General features: G+C 37.8%; 1 protein-coding gene across 1 annotated transcript in view; it reads left to right on the top strand.

Moving 5' to 3' along the window:
• The window catches only part of TRHDE (thyrotropin releasing hormone degrading enzyme), a 408,390-nt gene extending 392,348 nt beyond the window's left edge, over positions 1–16,042 (top strand). The window contains exons 18-19 of the mRNA XM_004281902.4: positions 1,217–1,298; positions 13,499–16,042. Of these exons, the coding sequence (XP_004281950.3) occupies positions 1,217–1,298; positions 13,499–13,642 (226 nt within the window). The 3' untranslated portion in view covers positions 13,643–16,042. The remainder of the gene's footprint in view (positions 1–1,216; positions 1,299–13,498) is intronic.
• The last annotated feature ends 416 nt before the right edge of the window (positions 16,043–16,458 follow it).

Consider the following 16,458-nt stretch of genomic DNA (forward strand, 5'->3'; position numbering starts at 1 on the left):
GGCAAACAGTGAAAGTTTTACTGCTTCCTTTCCACTTTGGATTCTTTTTATTTCTTTGTCTTGTCTATTTGCTGTGGCAAGAACTTCCAATACTATGTTGAATAAAAGTAGCGAGAATGGGCATCCTTGACTTGTTCCTGATCTTAGAGGAAATGCTTTCATTTTTCACCATTGAGTACGCTGTTAACTGTGGGCTTGTCATATATGACCTTTATTATGTTTATGTATGTTCCCTTTATACCAATTTGTTGAGGGATTTTATCATGAATGGATACATAATTTGTTCTCAAGTTCTTTATATAGTTGTATTATGGGCATGTCATAGGAGGAGGTGAGTTCAGGGTCTTTCTACGCAGCCATCTTGATCCTGCCTCCATTTAGTCTAGTGTGCTTTTTTTATTTCAAAGAGTATGATAACCTGTGATAGGTACCTTTAACACAGTAGACAATAAATGAAATGAGAAATCTTTCCAACTCACGGATACATAGTGTTCTTTGCCTTGGGTCATGAGTCAAGTAATTATGCTTGTGGTACAAAGATGATGACATTCAAGTGAACAATTTGATGTTTTATTTTAAAACTCACATGAGAAAATGCTGATGTTTTGAGAAATTTGGCTCAGTTTCTAGGAATGAAAAAGGATAATGCCGATGTCAATTCTGACTGACCAGACCAAACGATCTGTGTGACTTACTGCTAATACCCAAGTTTTTCCTGCAGTTCTATTTCTTTTCGTAAGATCCTTCTTCCTTACAGTGATCAAGGTTGCTTTAAAATTAAAACTTTTAGTGAATTCCCTGCCAGTCCAGTGGCTGGGAACTCTGTGCTTCCACTGCAGTGTTCGATCCCTGGTCAGGGAACTAAGATCCCGCAAGCCACGGGGTGTGACCTAAAAAAAAAAAAAAAAAGGAAGTTTTAAAATGTTTCTTTCTCTGGCTTTTTATTGGAAATATAATAGTAATTCCTAAATATAATTTTGGAGGGCTCTCTTTAGACCTCTTTGAAACACTGTGCACCAAATCAGGATGCATTTGATGGCATCCCATAGCCACAGCTCTTTGCACCTCCCTGACTCCCTAGGGAAGTGGCCTCGAATGGCACTAAGACAACACAGGTCACTTGGAGCCCTTGAGAAGGATTCTTAAAAAATATGCATAGTAGTATTTCCTAATTTACTGCCTGCTTTAACATTAAGACTTTTTTTAATCTTTCAAGGTATGGAGAAGCATTGTTTTTGAATTCCAAACTTATCAGTGGAGTTACAGAATTTCTTAATACTGAAGGTGAACTGAAAGAGGTAAATATTTTAAGATGAGTTCTAATGCCTTTCTTTTATAAACATAAGAAATTACACATTTACTTCAAACATTTCTTTCCAATAGTCATACCCATTCCTTTGAAGCGCATGCGCGTGTGCACACACACACACACCCATGCTAAAGACTTTACGCCATTCATTATTTGCAAAGGTATTTCTAACATATTAGTATTTAATATTAAATTCCGTGAGAGGTGCTTGAATGCAATGATTCTCAAGTTGGGAGACTCCAAATACACTCCAGAAATATTTGATCCAATCAGCTACCCCTCTATTGATTCTGTGAACCCAGTTTGGGATCCTTGGAACAAAAAAAACTATCCTGTCACAATGACTCAGTATTTGGATACAGAGGACCAAGGTTGCTATTGAGGTACAGAAGTTGAGATTCATTACTTTGTGGTCCGTTCTACACAAAGAATGATAATTGGATATGGTAATAATGCTTCATGCTATTTGGTTTGTTAAATGGAATAAATTCATACATTTGGATGGAAGTGTATCTGGCAACATATATTAATAGTTCGTTTAAAATTCTGCTGGATACAATCACAAGTGAATTTCATTGATGAAACTGAACTTATTTTTTAAGGACTAGTGTCCAGTTTGCAGAGTATCTAACATTTTCTTTTTTCTCTGTTTTATGTCTCTGGAAATTTAAACCAGCTAGTTTTGTGACCATTAATTCACATTTCTAATAGTTAGGGGCATGAAATGGGGGGTGGGATAAGTAGGTAGGAGGAAGGAGCAAAATATTTGATTAAAATGAGTTGGGCTTCAAACATTTATTGCTTTTTAGTCTGCTGCTCAACTCCATTATAAAATATAGCTGAGATTTGGCATTGAGAATCACAGTTTCCTCAGTTTCCACTGACAGAATGCCCTATGCTGTGACCCAGAGCTCATCCCATTGAGCAGGATTCTCCCAGAAGCATCCAGCCTGGCACCAACCCTAACATCTCCTAATATTGTCCAAGTTTGTATGGTCATCCCCCACGCACTCACTTGGATTCTTTCACACCATGAGCTAAGCTAAGCTAAGTCTCTGACTGATGATTTGAAATTCAATTTTCCCTATGTGTGTTCCCAATGCTGAAGAATTTGAAAGCCCTAGCACATGTTTTACTATATTTATTTATTTTTTGCGGTACGCGGGCCTCTCACTGTTGTGGCCTCTCCCGTTGCGGAGCACAGGCTCCGGATGCGCAGGCTCAGCGGCCATGGCTCACGGGGCCAGCCGCTCCGCGGCACGTGGGATCTTCCCGGACCGGGGCACGAACCCGTGTCCCCTGCATCAGCAGGCGGACTCTCAACCACTGTGCCACCAGGGAAGCCCTTTACTATATTTTTTATTTTTAATAAAGGACGCTAAAAGGGAAGGAATTCTTTCATATCCATAGGAAAGAGAAAGAAAGAACAATTAAGCTAATGAGTTTATGTATTTAAATGAAGTAGTTTTAATTCTTTGATTTTACATTCAATAATCGGAATGAAAGACTCGTTTAGTGACAACCTGTGCAGTCATTGAAGTGAACTCAGAAGTGAAAGATCTCTCCTCTCCTCCCCTCTCCCCTTCCCTCCTTTTAGCTCCCTTCCTTCTGCCATCTTCCTCTCCCCTTGCCTCTCTCCTGTTCTCTCTCCCTCTTCTGTTCTCTAACTCTGTCTTTCATGTCTTCCTTGCTTCAGTATAATACCCAGCTCATGGAAAAACATCTGTTAAATGGACATTTAAATTGATTTTATCATATGATGGCCATTTTGTTTTACATATTTCACTTACATATTTAAGTTTTACACTTAATTGCCATTTGAAATGTTCCAAGATACCCCTATAATGAAAGGTGCCATCTGAAAACTGAAACTCAACTGTGGCTTTTATTCCATTATCTGCAAAGCAGCTAACTTCACAATACAGGCTCTCTGTAGCCTGAGTGATGAATCCCTTCATGACACAGATGCTTGCACTGACTTTCCAGTTTACCAACTGCTGCCTGAGGCTTTTCCATACTTTTATTACCTAATCATTGACTGTAGGATTGTGGCCCACTATTGTTGGGTGGGAGGGGGGTTAATTTGTATTGCTGATAACCCCCTTCCATAAATATAAAGGAACTGAGGAAGTTTCAGTCTCATTTTCCCATAACCAATGAGCCTCGTAAGCAGAAAAACCAATACGCTCCCTTTGGATATAGCATATTCTTATATTCAAAAGTTTATAGATCAGAAGTGAACTGGCATCTTTATGAATTCTGAAAACTAATTTGAGATTGTAATGATCCCCATCAACTTTAGGGGCATTCAGCAGAGACACTTACATTGTTCTATGGTCCCTTCCCCAAAACTACATTCTAGTACCTGAAACTGGCAATTTCCTTCTAATTACATAGCTCTAGCAATTTGAACAATATTTCTCCATGAAACAGTACATCACCTCCTTAATTTTAAACGAATGGAAGTACAACCTCATGGAACCTCAGAGGCCCTTGCCATTTTTCCATACTAATGCCCGTTCAGCAATCCTCTTCAGCACTCATTATTTTGGCCTCTTGACCCTTATATACAACACTGTTGTAAAAGAACATAGATCCTGTGCGTTACAGACATCCCATTTACAGTTTTAATGCTGAAAATATAAACCTCATAATCGGGCAATAGCTAATTCAATTCATTTATATAGTTACTAAGAGTATATTGTGTGCTGCACTTTACAAATTATTTTGTGATGTTTAAGGTCTGGAGTACCCTAAATCAAGAGTACTAAATACTAAAATATTTTTAATAGAGAAATTAACAAACATGTCTAGAAATTTTATGCTAAGGAGAACAGGGAACACAAGCAACTCTGACATCTTACTAAATGTTATTTTATAAAAATGTCTAAACTTGCAACATTTTCAAATAAAAGCATAAGATGGCATAAATATTTAGGAAGCACAATAATGAAAACTAATAGCAGCAGAACATCTACCAAAGAGCTGCCAAAATAAGCAGGCTGGAATGCCAAATGCCTTCCATCTACCCCATGCCTCTAAAGTGAGGCAGGGGTCTGGAAGGTGCTGTGACCCTGCCCCAGGACCAGTCAGATGGCTGCTCTGACCACAAGTTCGCCAGAAGAGTTGTGGAGGAGTGTGAGACGTAAGATCAATTTATGACAACTATGGAAAGTGGGCCACTCGTGTTCTGATGAATAAGCTACTCGTAAGATGTATGTGAGTCACCCCAAGCTCCGTGAGCTCACAACGGAAGTATTTAGTGCACTTAAATAGTGATTTAAGGAAAGAATCCCTAGAGAACCCCCAGTTACATTTTCTACTGAGAGTTCCCTTGCAGGATAATCTGACCTACTATCTTAACACATTCATAGTCAATCCCATAGTCTGCCTTTGAGGAAGACTTAAGAGTTTTACTTCATGTGTTCAGGCTGGCTTTCTACCTCGTCAAAAGGTCAAAAGGCCAAGAGCACACTCCACAGAGTCAAAGTTGCCAAAGGGTCATTTATCACTATCCAGCATATTCATTCAGTGACTGCCTAGGAAAATATGTAACAATGTGGAACATAGTTTAAAAGAAGTAGATGTGGCAGACTTCCGGGAAGATGGCGGAAGAGTAAGACTTGGAGATCACCTTCCTCCCCACAGATACACCAGAAATACATCTACGCGTGGAACAACTCCTACAGAACACCTACTGAACGCTGGCAGAAGACCTCAGACCTCCCAAAAGGCAAGGAACCCCCCACGTACCTGGTTAGGGCAAAAGAAAAAAATAAGCAGAGACAAAAGGATAGGGACAGGAGCTGCACCAGTGGGAGGGAGCTGTGAAGGAGGAAAAATGTCCACACACTAGGAAGCCCCTTCGCGGGCGGAGACTGCGGGTGGCAGAGTGGGGGAGCTTCGGAGCCGTGGAGGAGAGCACAGCAACGGGTGCGGAGGGCAAAGCGGAGAGAGCCGGGAGAGGACTGAGGTTGGCGGCATGAACACAGCCTGCAGGGCGTTAGTGCACTGCGACTAGCCGGGAGGGAGTCCGGGGAAAAGTCTGGACCTGCCGAAGAGGCAAGACACTTTTTCTTCCCTCTTTGTTTCCTGGTGTACGAGGAGAGGGCATTAAGACCGCTGCTTAAGAGAGCTCCAGAGACGGGCGCGAGCCGCGGCTAAAAGTGCGGAGCCCAGAGACAGACATGAGACGCTAAGGCCGCTGCTGCCGCCACCAAGAAGCCTGTGTGCGAACACAGGTCACTATCCACACCCCCTTCCAGGGAGCCTGTGCAGCCCGCCACTGCCAGGGTCCCGGGATCCAGGGACAACTCCCCCGGGAGAACTCACGGCGCGCCTCAGGCTAGCAACGTCACGCCGGCCTCTGCCGCCGCAGGCCCACCCCGCACTCCGTGACCCTCCCTATCCCCGGCCTGAGTGAGCCAGAGCCTCCGAATCAGCGGCTCCTTTAACCCCGTCCTGTCTGAGCAAAGAACAGACGCCCTCTGGCAACCTACACGCACAGGCGGGGGCCAAATCCAAAGCTGAGCCCCTGGGAGCTGTGAGAACAAAGAAGAGAAAGGGAAATCTCTCCCAGCAGCCTCAGAAGCAGCGGATTAAAGCTCCACAATCAATTTGATGTACCCTGCCTCTGTGGAATACGTGAATAGACAACGAATCATCCCAAATTAAGGAGCAGTGTGGATGAAAGGCTCTTGGTGCTGCAGCCAGGAATTAGTGCTGTGCCTCTGAGGTGGGAGAGCCAACTTCAGGACACTGGTCCACAGGAGGCCTCCCAGCTGCACATAATATCAAACGGCGAAAATCTCCCAGAGATCTCCATCTCAACACCAGCACCCAGCTTCACTCAACGACCAGCAAGCTACAGTGCTGGACATCCTATGCCAAACAACTAGCAAGACAGGAACACAACCCCACCCATTAGCAGAGAGGCTGCCCAAAATCATAATAAGTCTACAGACACCCCAAAACACACAACCAGACGTGGACCTACCCACCAGAAAGACAAGATCCAGCCTCATCCACCACAACACAGGCACTAGTACCCTCCACCAGGAAGCCTACACAACCCACTGAACCAAACTTAGACACTGGGGACAGACACAAAAAACAACAGGAACTACGAACCTTCAGCCTGCAAAAAGGAGACCCCCAAACACAGTAAGATAAGCAAAATGAAAAGACAGAAAAACACACAGCAGATGAAAGAGCAAGATAAAAACCCACCAGACCTAACAAATGAAGAGGAAATAGGCAGTCTACCTGAAAAAGAATTCAGAATAATGATAGTAAAAATGATCCAAAATCTTGGAACTAGAATAGACAAAATGCAAGAAACATTTAACAAGGACCTAGAAGAACTCAAGATGAAACAAACAATGATGAACAACACAATAAATGAAATGAAAAATACTCTAGATGGGATCAATAGCAGAATAACTGAGGCAGAAGAACGGATAAGTGACCTGGAAGATAAAATAGTGGAAATAACTACTGCAGAGCAGAATAAAGAAAAAAGAATGAAAAGAACTGAGGACAGTCTCAGAGACCTCTGGGACAACAGTAAACACACCAACATTCGAATTATAGGGGTTCCAGAAGAAGAAGAGAAAAAGAAAGGGACTGAGAAAATATTTGAAGAGATTATAGATGAAAACTTCCCTAATATGGGAAAGGAAATAGTTAATCAAGTCCAGGAAGCACAGAGAGTCCCATACAGGATAAATCCAAGGAGAAATACGCCAAGACACATATTAATCAAACTGTCAAAAATTAAATACAAAGAAAACATATTAAAAGCAGCAAGGGAAAAACAACAAATAACACACAAGGGAATCCCCATAAGATTAACAGCTGATCTTTCAGCAGAAACTCTGCAAGCCAGAAGGGAGTGGCAGGACATATTGAAGTGTTGAAGGAGAAAAACCTGCAACCAAGATTACTCTACCCAGCAAGGATCTCATTCAGATTTGATGGAGACATTAAAACCTTTACAGACAAGCAAAAGCTGAGAGAGTTCAGCACCACCAAACCAGCTCTACAACAACTGCTAAAGGAACTTCTCTAGGCAAGAAACACAAGAGAAGGAAAAGACCTACAATAACGAACCCAAAACAATTAAGAAAATGGGAATGGGAACACACATATCGATAATTATCTTAAATGTAAATGGACTAAATGCTCCCACCAAAAGACACAGATTGGCTGAATGGATACAAAAACAAGACCCATATATTTGCTGTCTACAAGAGACCCACTTCAGACCTAGAGACACATACAGACTGAAAGTAAGGGGATAGAAAAAGGTATTTCATGCAAATGGAAAGCAAAAGAAAGCTGGAGTAGCAATTCTCATATCAGACAAAATAGACTTTAAAACAGAGACTATTAGAAGAGACAAAGAAGGACACTATATAATGATCAAGGGATCGATCCAAGAAGAAGATATAACAATTGTAAATATTTATGCACCCAACATAGGAGCACCTCAATACATAAGGCAAATACTGACAGCCATACAAGGGGAAATCAACAGTAACACATTCATAGTAGGGGACTTTAACACCCCACTTTCACCAATGGACAGATCATCCAAAATGAAAATAAATAAGGAAACACAAGCTTTAAATGATACATTAAACAAGATGGACTTAATTGATATTTATAGGACATTCCATCCATAAAAAACAATACACATTTTTCTCAAGTGCTCATGGAACATTCTCCAGGATAGATCATATCTTGGGTCACAAATCAAGTCTTGGTAAATTTAAGAAAATTGAAATTGTATCAAGTATCTTTTCTGACCACAACACTATGAGACTAGATATCAATTACAGGAAAAGATCTGTAAAAAATACAAACACATGGAGGCTAAACAATACACTACTTAATAACGAAGTGATCACTGAAGAAATCAAAGAGGAAATCAAAAAATACCTAGAAACAAATGACAATGGAGACACGACGACTCAAAATCTATGGGATGCAGTAAAAGCAGTTCTAAGAGGAAAGTTTAGAGCAATACAATCCTACCTTAAGAAACAGGAAACATCTCGAATAAACAACCTAACCTTGCACCTAAAGCAATTAGAGAAAGAAGAACAAAAAAACCCCAAAGTTAGCAGAAGGAAAGAAATCATAAAAATCAGATCAGAAATAAATGAAAAAGAAATGAAGGAAACGATAGCAAAGATCAATAAAACTAAAAGCTGGTTCTTTGAAAGGATAAACAAAATTGATAAACCATTAGCCAGACTCATCAAGAAAAAAAGGGACAAGACTCAAATCAATAGAATTAGAAATGAAGAAGGAGAAGTAACAACTGACACTGCAGAAATACGAAAGATCATGAGAGATTACTACAAGCAACTCTATGCCAATAAAATGGACAACCTGGAAGAAATGGACACATTCTTAGAAAGGCACAACCTGCCAAGACTGAATCAGGAAGAAATAGAAAATATGAACAGACCAATCACAAGCACTGAAATTGAAACTGTGATTAAAAATCTTCCAACAAAGAAAAGCCCAGGACCAGATGGCTTCACAGGCGAATTCTATCAAACATTTAGAGAAGAGCTAACACCTATCCTTCTCAAACTCTTCCAAAATATAGCGGAGGGAGGAACACTCCCCAACTCATTCTACGAGGCCACCATCACCCTGATACCAAAACCAGACAAGGATGTCACAAAGAAAGAAAACTACAGGCCAATATCACTGATGAACATAGATGCAAAAATCTTCAACAAAATACTAGCAAACAGAATCCAACAGCACATTAAACGGATCATACACCATGATCAAGTGGGGTTTATTCCAGGAATGCAAGGATTCTTCAATATACGCAAATCAATCAATGTGATACACCATATTAACAAATTGAAGGAGAAAACCATATGATGATCTCAATAGATGCAGAGAAAGCTTTTGACAAAATTCAACACCCATTTATGATAAAAACCCTGCAGAAAGTAGGCATAGAGGGAACTTTCCTCAACATAATAAAGGCCATATATGACAAACCCACAGCCAACATCGTCCTCAATGGTGAAAAACTGAAAGCATTTCCACTAAGATCAGGAACAAGACAAGGTTGCCCACTCTCACCACTCTTATTCAACATAGTTTTGGAAGTTTTAGCCACAGCAATCAGAGAAGAAAAGGAAATAAAAGGAATCCAAATTGGAAAAGAAGAAGTAAAGCTGTCACTGTTTGCAGATGACATGATACTATACATAGAGAATCCTAAAGATGCTACCAGAAAACTACTAGAGCTAATCAATGAATTTGGTAAAGTAGCAGGATACAAAATTAATGCACAGAAATCTCTGGCATTCCTATACACTAAGGATGAAAAATCTGAAAGTGAAATCAAGAAAACACTCCCATTTACCATTGCAACAAAAAGAATAAAATATCTAGGAATAAACCTACCTAAGGAGACAAGAGACTTGTATGCAGAAAATTAGAAGACACTGATGAAAGAAATTAAAGATGATACAAATAGATGGAGAGATATACCATGTTCTTGGATTGGAAGAATCAACATTGTGAAAATGACTCTACTACTCAAAGCAATCTACAGATTCAATGCAATCCCTATCAAAGTACCACTGGCATTTTTCACAGAACTAGAACAAAAAATTTCACAGTTTGTATGGAAACACAAAAGACCCCGAATAGCCAAAGCAATCTTGAAAACGAAAAACGGAGCTGGAGGAATCAGGCTTCCTGACTTCAAACTATACTACAAAGCTACAGTAATCAAGACAGTATGGTACTGGCACAAAAACAGAAATATAGATCAATGGAACAGGATAGAAAGCCCAGAGATAAACCCACGCACATATGGTCACCTTATCTTTGACAAAGGAGGCAGGAATGTACAGTGGAGAAAGGACAGCCTCTTCAATAAGTGGTGCTGGGAAAACTGGACAGCTACATGTAAAAGTATGAGAGCAGATCACTCCCTAACACCATACACAAAAATAAGCTCGAAATGGATTAAAGACCTAAATGTAAGGCCAGAAACTATCAAACTCTTAGAGGAAAACATAGGCAGGACACTCTATGACATAAATCACAGCAAGGTCCTTTTTGACCCATCTCCTAGAGAAATGGAAATAAAAACAAAAGTAAACAAATGGGACCTAATGAAACTTAAAAGCTTTTGCGCAGCAAAGGAAACCATAAAGAAGACCAAAAGACAACCCTCAGAATGGGAGAAAATATTTGCAAATGAAGCAACTGACAAAGGATTAATCTCCAAAATTTATAAGCAGCTCATGCAGCTTAATAACAAAAAAACAACCCAATCCAAAAATGGGCAGAAGACCTAAATAGACATTTCTCCAAAGTAGATATACAGAGTGCCAACAAACACATGAAAGAATGCTCAACATCACTAATCATTAGAGAAATGCAAATCAAAACTACAATGAGATATCATCTCACACCGGTCAGAATAGCCATCATCAAAAAATCTACAAACAATAAATGCTGGAGAGGGTGTGGAGAAAAGGGAACCCTCTTACACTGTTGGTGGGAATGTAAATTGATACAGCCACTGTGGAGAACAGTATGGAGGTTCCTTAAAAAACTACAAATAGAACTACCATATGACCCAGCAATCCCACTACTGGGCATATACCCTGAGAAAACCATAATTCAAAAAGAGTCATGGACCAAAATGTTCATTGCAGCTCTATTTACAATAGCCCAGAGATGGAAACAACCTAAGTGCCCATCATCGGATGAATGGATAAAGAAGATGTGGCACATATATACAATGGAATATTACTCAGCCATAAAAAGAAACGAAATTGAGCTATTTGTAATGAGGTGGATAGACCTAGAGTCTGTCATACAGAGTGAAGTAAGTCAGAAAGAGAGACAAATACCGTATGCTAACACATATATATGGAATTTAAGAAAAAAAATGTCATGAAAAACCTAGGGGTGAAACAGGAATAAAGACACAGACTTACTAGAGAATGGACTTGAGGCTATGGGGAGGGGGAAGGGTAAACGGTGACAAAGCGAGAGAGAGGCATGGACATATATACACTACCAAACGTAAGGTAGATAGCTAGTGGGAAGCACCCGCATAGCACAGGGAGATCAGCTTGGTGCTTTGTGACCGCCTGGAGGGGTGGGATAGGGAGGGTGGGAGGGAGGGAGATGCAAGCGGGAAGAGATATGGGAACATATGTATATATATAACTGACTCATTTTGTTGTGAAGCTGAAACTAACATACCATTGTAAAGCAATTATACTCCAATAAAGATGTTAAAAATAAAATAAAATAAAATAAAATAAATAATAAAAAAAATAAAAGAAGTAGATGTAATTTGTTTTCCTGATTGACCTATATTATGTAAATAACGCCACTGTAATACACAGATGTAATTACAAATGTACACTGTAATGTACATATTTTTGTAATAAATTAAAATGCAAAATTCAAAATATAGATCAAAATGTACTATTTGTTGCTTTAGGAATATAGATTGAATGAATCTGAACATAAATATATAAATACAAATGAATCACTGGATGAGTCAGTTAAGTTTAAAAATATGATTCAAATGCTTTCATTAGACTTCCTTTTTATCTATGTGTACATGTCACAGGTATACGTGTGTGGCACAGTGTCTAGAATATTGAAGGTTTCAATAAATTCTAGTCTTTCCCTTCATCCTCTTTCTTTTGTATGTGTAAATCTGGTCAGGTGTCAGATCAGTTTTAAGGATAGCACTGATAAATCTTTGTTACATAATACGTTGAATATTTTGTATGTTATTAAAGCATAGTGAATTTGAAGTCTTATAAAGAACATAGCTCTGAGATATAGTTATCCACTGCTAATGCTGCAGGGCACCAGGTTTTGTAGGAAAGTAGAGGATAAACTTTGAAAAAAACCATCAGTATCATGTAATCAAAGTAATACTGTCATAAACAAACCAAGCTACCCATGAACCAATTTCTAGATGAATTCAGAAAGGTATAATTAACTCCATTTTAATGACTCCCCTGCCCCCGTATCTCCCTATCCCTGAGTCAAGCTTGATGACATTTCTCTCCTGGCATATTCTCCATGTGGTGCCCACCATGTGATGAATCACACCCCACACTAATTACACAGTATAACACTTCTGTGTTGCAAGTTGATTTTTCACATTTGTCTATTAGCATTGCAATTGTTGGTTGGTTGACAGTTTCTTAAAACATATCAAACAGAGAGAAAATCTGCTAGTATTTAATCTTGAAATAAAATCCTTGAGCATTCCTAGTGTATGTGGACTCTCTAGAGAAAATCTATCCATAAAATCATGACAAAACATTTAAAAATTTTAACTTTTTAATTAAAGCTCAAATTCTCTAGCTAAATGAATCGACATTCCTCCTTCATTCTTTCTAAATCTAGTTGCTCAGGTGATTGCAGTGTCATTTATCATCCAGTTTTCATAGCATCATTACTTTTTTTTCCACTGCCCAATAATTTTGATATTTCTTTGCTATCAAAGATAGTGTCAGGCACTCATACTATTTATTTAGAGAATATGAATAATTTTCTCTGTAAGCACAAAAAGTTAACTTTAATCCTCATATTCATTTTAAGGCTATTTATTACATTAGATAGCTTTGTAATTAGAACTAGTCTTTACCACAATCCCATCAACCTATTATGAAAAGACAAATTAAATATGTCTATTTTAATATTTATTTATGAAACAAGAAGCTGAATTTGAAGCTACTTAAACTGTAATGTCCATTCTTTTTTTCCTTTCAGTTCCAAAAGAAATTACATTACACCTAGAGGACACAATCTGTTTTATTCCATTTCATTACTAAGCTCACTCCACATATTAAATATACCTTCTGTAGTGACTGTGACACTTTTCTTCAAATAGATTCTTGTTTATATGTGTTGGACATGAGTTGTTTTGAAGACATGTGTATTTACTATTTTTTAATTATATTTTTTATTGAAATGTAGTAGAAATACAATATTATGTTAGTTTCAGGTATACTATATAATGGTTTGACATTTGCATACATTATGAAATGATCACTATGATAAGTCTAGTAACCGTCTGCCCCCATAGGAACTTATTAGAGTATTATTGACCATATTCCTTATGCTGTCTATTTACTATTTTAATATTTCTATTTCCAGCTAAGGAACTTCATGAAGAGCTATGATGGAGTAGCTGCTGCCTCTTTCTCAAGAGCCGTGGAAACTGTCGAAGCCAATGTACGCTGGAAAATGCTTTATCAAGATGAGCTTTTCCAATGGTTAGGAAAAGCTCTGAGACACTAATGTGTGTCTCCTAAAAACAATTTGACTCAGAATTTTGTGAGAAGACCTGCTTTGTGTGGAATGAGGAAAATGGCCAGATTTTCAGTGTTAATGTGTGGGAGGAAATTTTTTTTTTTAATTTTAGGTTTTGGGGGATTTTTTTTGTTTCATTCATTCTGTTTTGTTTCTCTACTGGGTGTTCTTCTCTAAAGAAACTCTTGCAAGTGCAACTAGCCATGACTGCTTCAGCTATACATTCCTCACTGTACAGGACCAAATATGATAGTGGTGCATGTTGACGTTGCAGTCAGTATGGAAAAAACATATTCAGAATATTTTGTGCATGGTTGTATGGCCCTGCCTGTGTTCTAGCATGCTTATTTAAAATGTCCAATGTTGTATGTGAATATATGTTACATCGGGATTAACATTATGCAAAAGCACAAAGATTATCTGTGACAGTCAGTGATGCAATGAAAGAAAAACTAAAACAGGGAATTATATTCTTAGTCCTGGGCAATGTGAGAAGTGAAATAGCCCTTTAAGTGACTGGTGTCACTTATTTCAGCACTTGGATTGTCTTTCAATGATTATTGTACTGCTAACTCATTTTCTTTGAGTTAAAGCTGTGTATACGTTAAAAAACGCATATAGGTAGTGTATGCATATGTATATGTACATAGGGAGGCCCCATATGTATATAGTATGTTGTACACTGCATTTGTGCAGACTCTGTTCAGCTCAAAGAAAATTTATCTCTTTTTATAAACTTACGCAAACTTTGGAAAGGCTTCAAAGAATTTATCTCAACACTATCCTTCCTGACAATTTCCTAAATTTCTCAACTGTTATAGATTTTTTCATCTACTTCCTGAATGGTCTATTCTATACATAAAAATGAATTTAAACAAAATTTATGTACAAACGCTCTGCTAATTTTCCTAAGTGGCAACCTCACATCGTAAATATAGATTCTGTCATCATTTTGGTCCAGCTTCCTATTGGATAAAACAGTTATGTATACTTAATGATTATTAGTGCTGAGAAAGTGTTTCTTTTCCACCTTCTTTGTTTCTCCATCTCATGTTGGGTGGTGCAGAGAGTTAAAAACTCTTCCTGTGTGTTGATCTTTGTGTCTGTGTGAATCTAATCTTCCATTAAGCGACCATACCTCAAATGGATTCTTATGACTTTTGATGCCAGGTGTGCCATTTGTCAAGATGAAAAGTTTCTTTTCTTGAGCAAAGCTTTTCCTTTAGTATTGACAGCTCTGTTCTACCTGGGAATTTTGAATAGTCTTTTCCTGGCTGTATTATGGAACACAAGTGTTTTAAATGGTATTCTCACACAGTAGGCCAGCTCTCCAAACGTTGCTTAGATGCTCAAAAACGAACATATTTTAAGTTTACCATTATGAAATGCAGATATAACTAACTGTACATAAGCCAAATGTTTGTGGACCACTTTATGTTTTCCTGAGGTTTTCCGCTCCTCTACATCTTCTTGCAAATCATTGAAGGAAACGTTCTAACTCTAATAGTCACTGAACATTGGGGGAAAAAAGTAGGTATTTTAGAAACTGGAGCCATAGATTTATTATAGGTTTGTAGTAAAGAGGAACAATTTACTAATCCATAGAACAAGTATCACCTAAGGTTGAATTTTATCTTTTTAGCAATTAATACCTATTACTCATACCTAAATTTTTCAGCCCTTCAATTAATATATTAATTTTAGATACTCTATGTGTTGTTAACACAGAGTAATGCTTAGTATAAAATCTAAAGGTCATGCCACCTATCTGAAGTGATGAAATTTAATATAATTTCAAACATGTGTGAAACCCTTAAGGGGTAAGTTCTGAAACATAACAATAATAAAGATCACACTGTCATGCAGGTTCAAAACACGTACTGTATCACCATTGGATTCATGTAATAGAAAAGATAAAAAATTAGAGGTGGATGTCTTGTTTTATGTCATGAATTACTGAAAACTCTTAATAGTTGTGACATTCTTTTGAATGAAATCACCATTTCCAGCTATGAGTTAGAAGGGATTTTATAGTTCTTTTTTCCTCTGCACTGTTAATAATCTTAATCTTCTTTCAGTATTTTAGTGGCCTTGAACAACTGGTTTAGCTATGATGTCAAATCCTAAGTGTATAATTATGTGCAATGTTCAATACCTCATATAATACTTGTTCAACAGTATAGTGGTATCAATAGCATTGAGATGGAAGTTTTGTTCTACATATTTTTCAATAATTTATCCTTTCCAATGTTGAAGATTATATCAGGCATTAACATTTTTTAGTTGTTTAAATAAGTAATATTTTCAAAATAATAAAATGACCAATGACATCTCTTGGAATATTCTGTAAAATGTAGTTAAGTTATAAAATTCTATTTTCTACATAGAGTTTTTATCTTTTTTCTCTTCTTTGTCTGTTTTACAAATCATATACATGCATGAAATAACAAATAGTTGAAAGTGTCCAAAATCTAGGCTTAAAAAATTACTGTGCCATTATATGTACAACAGCAAAACTTGGTTTCAGTTAGGAAAGACTAAATATTTACTGAATATTTAGTAAATATTCTGAAGCACTAAATATCTCTAGGTAACCTGTAAATAAAAAGTTTTCCCCATTTTTACACATTTTCCCTTAAAATATTCCTATAATCTTTAAAGTGTTTTTACATATGCAAGCACAACCTCTAAGTTTAATATCTACAATGCTAGGTTTATTCTTCAGTTTCAATAACATGGATTTTACCTGGGAGTTAAACTCACTTTCGTTTACATTATTTCTAGGATAATTATATCATAGGACT

The sequence above is a fragment of the Orcinus orca genome, chromosome 11, assembly GCF_937001465.1.
Source record: "Orcinus orca chromosome 11, mOrcOrc1.1, whole genome shotgun sequence".
Classification (NCBI taxonomy): Eukaryota; Metazoa; Chordata; class Mammalia; order Artiodactyla; family Delphinidae; genus Orcinus; species Orcinus orca.